General features: G+C 37.6%; 1 protein-coding gene across 1 annotated transcript in view; it reads right to left on the bottom strand.

The window, feature by feature from the left end:
- Positions 1–6,192, bottom strand: part of MORN1 (MORN repeat containing 1) — a 226,750-nt gene that overhangs the window by 174,159 nt on the left and 46,399 nt on the right. The window contains exons 8-9 of the mRNA XM_019511542.1: positions 2,712–2,858; positions 2,011–2,062 (exon numbers count right to left, since the gene is read on the bottom strand). Of these exons, the coding sequence (XP_019367087.1) occupies positions 2,011–2,062; positions 2,712–2,858 (199 nt within the window). The remainder of the gene's footprint in view (positions 1–2,010; positions 2,063–2,711; positions 2,859–6,192) is intronic.

The raw sequence follows: 6,192 nt of genomic DNA, 5'->3' as shown, positions 1-6,192 counted from the left end.
TGCCACCTTTACTGAAGAATCCACGTTTTTTCCTAAAATAGTTCATTTTTAATAAAGAAAAAACAGTAAGAAAAGAACTATATATTTTAAAAATTTAGATCAATATGTAACAAAACCTCTAGGAAATCAGAAAAATACTTGAGAGAATGATCTAGCATTATTATCATGGTTGTATACTGTATTTTACCGCAGTGAAAAAGTAGATGAATTCATTATTACCCTGGATTAATACCCTAGTAACATTCTTGCTCACTCATTTTCATTATTACACTTATAATTATATTGTTTATTTGGCATTGCACAAAAAGTAGTGTGCTGTTCCATTTCCCAGAAATTTAATTTTTTTTTGCAATACTGTGGCTGCATTGTGCTGTCATGTTTTGGGTTTTGGTGGGAGTTTAATGATTTTCCATAAAATTTTCTTTTGACAGAAAAAAATATAGTGTAGTACAACCTAAGAGCCAAATTCTCTGCTGAGTTATATTCATATTTCCAAGGGTAGGGGGTAGCATAGTTATATATTTATTAGGGCTGTGCGAAGCTTCGGTCCCCGATTCAATTTGGCAGGGATTTGGCTGCAGGGGGACTTTGGGTGCCTCCCCAGACCCAGGAGGCACCAGTCCCTGAGCCGGGTGGCTGGAGGGAGCCCCCTGTTTGCTCCCAGAAGTGGACTGGAAGTACGTTTGCCACCTGGTTTGCCACCGAGCACACGGGGAAGCTCCCCTGCAGTCCTGTGGGATGCTCTGTCTGCCCCAGCATCGCAGCGTTCACGAGCCACGCTGGTACCTCGAGGTATGTAGAAAAAACATTTAAAGCTGTGTCTATGTCCGAATCGCTGATTCTCCGAATCAGCATCGAATCTTCAGGTTTGGATTTGGCTGAATCAAATCAGGGACAGTGATCTGAATCAACGGATCGAATCACTGTCCCCAATTCAGGCCAAATCTGAATCAAATGGGCCTGCTTTTGCACACCCCTAATAATTATACCATAGGATAAAAATAAACTATATTTAGATAGGAAATAATCAGATGAACCCTGGAAGATACTAAATCTTTTGCAAGATGTCAAAGGGACGTTAGCAAACATGCACAATTTTGCTGATGCCTCGGGTAATCAAAGCTTTCAACCCTTTCATAGGTAAAACTTGCAAAGTGCCTTCTTCCACTGTGTCTTGCAAAGAAACAGACCTATCACTGTACTTTGTACTTAGAATTGGGGGACCATAACTTGAAAGCTAGTTTGACTTCTCAGGAGGATGGAAAAGATGGTCTGTAATCACTATTTTCAGTAAAGGCAATCAGAGAAAAATATTTCTGTTTCCTTGAATGTTTTCTACTCAAATTGTGAAGAAAAGAACAAAGGAACACTTTTACCTTTCCAGAGGATACATTTTAAGTAATCCTCTTCAACTTGTATTTTTGAAAAGATACAACTAAGCTATAACGCTTTATGAGATACTTATCTAGGTACATTCATTTTAACTTCAAGTACTGTGCATAGCCTTGACTTCTACACAAATGGTTTTAAACAGAAGGTTACAAAAATCAAATGAGTTTAACTGTAGACAAAGCTTTTCTTTTCTGAATATGGAATTTAAATAAATATATTGCTTTTGAAAAGGGTAAAATGGACAGAACTGGAAAATTAAATCTTCTGCCTGTCTAAAGAATAAATATAGTACAGAATTTATTCCTTTTCATTTTTCCTGACAATGACCTAACTAGAACACTTCTACAGCTGAGACAAGAGCTCTACTTACTGCTGTTTACCAGTATTTTCAAGGAGAGAGATTTTTTTCTTTATTTTGTCTTTTAAAAACAAGGTGCATATCTTTTTCAGGGGCATACTGTACGCAAGAAAATATGGTAAGTAATTTAATCTGCCCTCAACAGAAGAGAAGCTTTATTGATTCTTTTTTACTATATAAAATGCCGAGTATTATTAAGCAAGTTCCCTCACTTTACTCTGTTATGTACACGCACAGGATGGTTGTTTTTTTGTTGCTACCTTTCTTGCATTACTTGTACTAACCAGAAACCAGAAACTTGCTCTGCTGGTCCTGTCAATTACAAAACAAAAGGAAACTGCTGAAAGCAGGACAAGCATGGCATTTTCTCTACGTGAACCTGATCCTACATGACCCTCAGCAAAGATCAGAAATGTGAACCCTTAACACCTCTCAGAAGGTATTCAGAGCTTTGCAAGAAAAGACTCATTATTTGCCTGCTGATTCAATAGCAAGTTGTATTTTAACTGTATTTTTATCACATAGAACATAAAGTTGCCTGGACATGTGAGGCCTGAGAGCAGACACAAAACAGAAGCCCTACATCTCTTGAAATTGTGGGCACCATAAAACATCTTCAGTAACATTTACATTCAGTGCTCATGTCTACATGTGCATTAATGCACCGTGGTTACGGTGCATTAAGTTTAGTACCTGTAATAACAGGTATTAAATGTGCAGTAACTGGCGCTACTGTGCAGTAGCACTGGCACACACCTTTTAAGTAATGCTAATGCGCAGTAGACTAATTTTACTGTGCATTAGCACAATGGCATGGTTTTTGCTGTGATGCACTAATGCACAGTAGAATTAGTCTACTGAGCATTTAATGTCTCGTGTAGACGTGCCCACTGTGAAGGTAAAATTAATTCCATGTCATATTCTGCTATTTTCAGTGTCTCCTTTTAATTGTGAAACACACTTATATGGCATAAAATATCTGTAAACATGTCCGTACATTCACAAACCTCTCCTTCTTCATTCTGTAGCTGTACATGAAGGGTGATAGAAGATCCCTGAATTATATCAATAACTTCTGGGCCCAAAATCACTATCTTCTTTGCTTGAGCTGTAACATTAAACATTTTTAGTTCTTCTGTTGTTATTTACAAATCCAAAATGAATTCTCACATTTCCCCCACCCACCTTTACGGTAGGAGCCTCCTATCTGATTGTGTCTCTAACAGCGACTGCTGAATTGCTCATATCATACCTCAGGCATCAAGAGCCTGGGTAAGTGTTTATGTTTTCATTTTGGATTTTCTTTCAGGTGATAACAGATGAGCCACTGTACTCAGGACATAAATACTGTTTATAAAATTATCCTCCTCTAATTACATTGGTTAAACTGTTTAATGATAATAGAGCATTTTGGGCAAGATTGCTGCTGAGGTCCTCTGACACTGGGGGAGGAGATGGTGGCAAGCCCCACTAGACAACACAGCCTACATGAAACCAAGGGTGGCAGCAGCAGGCAAAGGGCTTTCCCAGCCTGCAGCAGCTGCTGGCACGCTGGGAGAGAAGGAGCACCTGTGAATGAGCAGCTAATTGCTTCATTGATGGGTTATTAGACAGCCCACTTTTTTCCTCTTTACCCTCACAGGCTAGGGGTACTAGCCCCCCCCCCTTGCTCCTCCCTCCTCTCTCCCTCCTGCTTGCCCTGCTGCCTTCCTGTTCCCAAGGCAATGTGCCCTTCCCTTCTTTGCCAGACTGAACCCAGTGCTAAACATTAACTGGTAATATATTACCGGTATAAATATACTTATCATTTAAACTTTTAACCTATCACATCCCTACACTATACAAACAATTCCTTTTACAAAGCATGGACAAACCAAAGGGGCAGAAAGTGGGGTGGGGGCAGATTAGACCACTGAGCTCAGCAGGAGTCTCTGTACTGGTTTGGATAAGAATCTTCTGGGATCATTCTCTTTGTGATCTGGTTAGGAACACCTAGAACCAGAACTTCAGATTATAAGAGTGTTACTTCAGACCCTCCTTCAGAAATAATTGTATTGAGTCCCATGAAGTTTACTGGATGTGAAATGTGTATAGATTTATCCTTGTGCCCCAAGTCAAGATTTCCCTTCCCTACCTTCACTAATAAATCAACTTCATCACAGTGGTCACAGTATGTTAGTATGCTGTTATTTGTGCAAAAGTGTTGAAGAATTTTCAGACTATATAAGATAATTAACAAGCAGACATGTGATATTTGTACTAGTGAACAAATGTCCATCAGTGGAACAGATATCAATTTGCAATCTGGAATGACAATTATGTATGCACTGTTTTATTTAAGACTGCTGCCCCAAGAATGCATAGTATAGAACAACCTTCCCTTAGGGCTTATTGTCAGTGGATTAATCCACTAGCAAGTGAATTAATCTTGTTTCTGTTTCAGATTTCCAGGAAGATTAACTATATTTACATGCATTTCCCAAAATTACAAAACAAAACACTCTTTCTACAGCTTACCTACATCCAGGATAACTTAGGTACTAAAATATATAACTATTTGAAAAGGCCATCTGATTGCATGCCAAAAAAATCCTTTAAGGAGCACTGAATTCCTTTAGAATGACATTAGCAGTGAGCAAAATATCTGCTTATGTATTACATACTCGTGAAAAACAAAACACATGTAATTTGCAGAAGAAAGACCTAAGCTTATGTATTTATGCTCCACATAAGAGAGGGTGAGGTCTTCTCTTGGCTAATTCCAGAGTGGTAAAAGTTTTGGCTTAATACATTCAAAAGATTTTTCCATCCACAAAATTCCAGGGAGGTCAGTGTCAAGTTGGAGTTAATACAGGTGAAGTTCACGCATCTGACTTTACAAAAAAAGTTCCACTTGTTTCAGTTCTTTGTTTGTAAATTAACACTTTTTGCCCATTTGTGAAAGCCCCATCTCCTTTCCTTTATACTTAGCTATTGATTTTAGGTACTTATATGACTCCCTTACCACCCCACATCAGTACCTCACTATCTTTCACGTATCTTCCCAAAACCTCATGCAGTACAGTTATCTCCCTTTTTGAGATGGGAACTTTCCCAAAGTCAACAGGAAAATCCATGGGGGAGCAGGCACCTAATTCTGGTCTCTCAAGCCCTACAATACTACCCTGGCCACTGACCAATCCTTTTCTCCCATTCTTCTAATCTCAATATAGGAATGCTAATTCTAGGCAAATTATTAGTCTTGGGAGAGGCAGAAGGAAATGTTTGCTGGAATAATTTAATATTACTGAATCTATGAGTCTAAAGTTGCAAAAAAAGTAGCATATGCTGATGGTAACAGTAAAAATGCCTATAAGTATATAAATGTTTGACATATTAACAACATACTGTTCTCTTAGAAAGCAATTTAACAAAGACTTATAAAAAGTACAATTTTGACCTCAGTTCACTGAAATAATTATCTTCATAATGTTCTGTTGTAGCTACTGAAAAGTTAAGTTGGTTATATTTGATACAGCTGTGAAGATGCATCAATTATGTGTACATGGAATTATACCAGGAGTTATCTCACACACAGCATTTGAAGTGCCTCATTTAATTAATTAATTACGGTAATTAAAGTTTATATATTGCTTTCAAAACACAGAGTCCTAAATGTGCATTTAATTTTATTATCATTGGTTCTGCCTCTACCATGGAGAGCTGCATATATCTTACTCATTTTAGATCTACTTTTTAGACAACATTTTTTTTAGATAGTTAATGAATCATTTTCTAAAATCTATTTCTCAGAATACATTGCTGTTCAGTGTTCTTCTGATCATTACATCAAGATGAGGGACATCATTTCTGACAGAGAGCATTCCTCTGATGTGGCCAGTCATGGTTATTATGTTATATAAGTTGCCCTTAGGCAGGAATTAGTGACTATTTCTAATAATCCTAACACTTAATGTTTTCTATAATACATTTCCAATGGAGACATTCGTGAACCCAAGTCATTTGCTGGTGAGTTCTAGGAAAAAGTTTTGTCATCTGGTTTAACATTGACAGAACGTTATGAAATCTCTATCCCTTCCCCTTATCAAAGGATAGAACTAACCTGGTAAAATCGCTTTCAAAAGTATGAAAAGATTTAAGAATATTATTAAAAAGTAGGATGCTGTGAAGACAAATGATAAAAGTTATCTTCTATCACACATACAAGAATCCACAAGAGGCATCATAGCCATCCCCCCGTAGCTAAGGCCAGTAATCTAGGAGTTATTTTTGAGTTATCTGAACCTGCTCTAATGCCGCTGACATTTTTCTAGTTCTTTTTTAAAATTCATTTCTTTTAGGATACCCATCTTCTTCTCCTTCTTCCCTTGCTAATCCCATCTAAATAGGGTCACTGTTGCAGATCCTGGCTCTTTCAGGATGCCCATAAGAAACCAAATAAC

The sequence above is a fragment of the Gavialis gangeticus genome, unplaced genomic scaffold, assembly GCF_001723915.1.
Source record: "Gavialis gangeticus isolate Ggan-Ray unplaced genomic scaffold, GavGan_comp1, whole genome shotgun sequence".
NCBI classification, from domain to species: domain Eukaryota; kingdom Metazoa; phylum Chordata; order Crocodylia; family Gavialidae; genus Gavialis; species Gavialis gangeticus.
The sequence above is the reverse complement of the archived record's forward strand: the minus strand, read 5'-3'. Positions and strand labels throughout refer to the sequence as shown.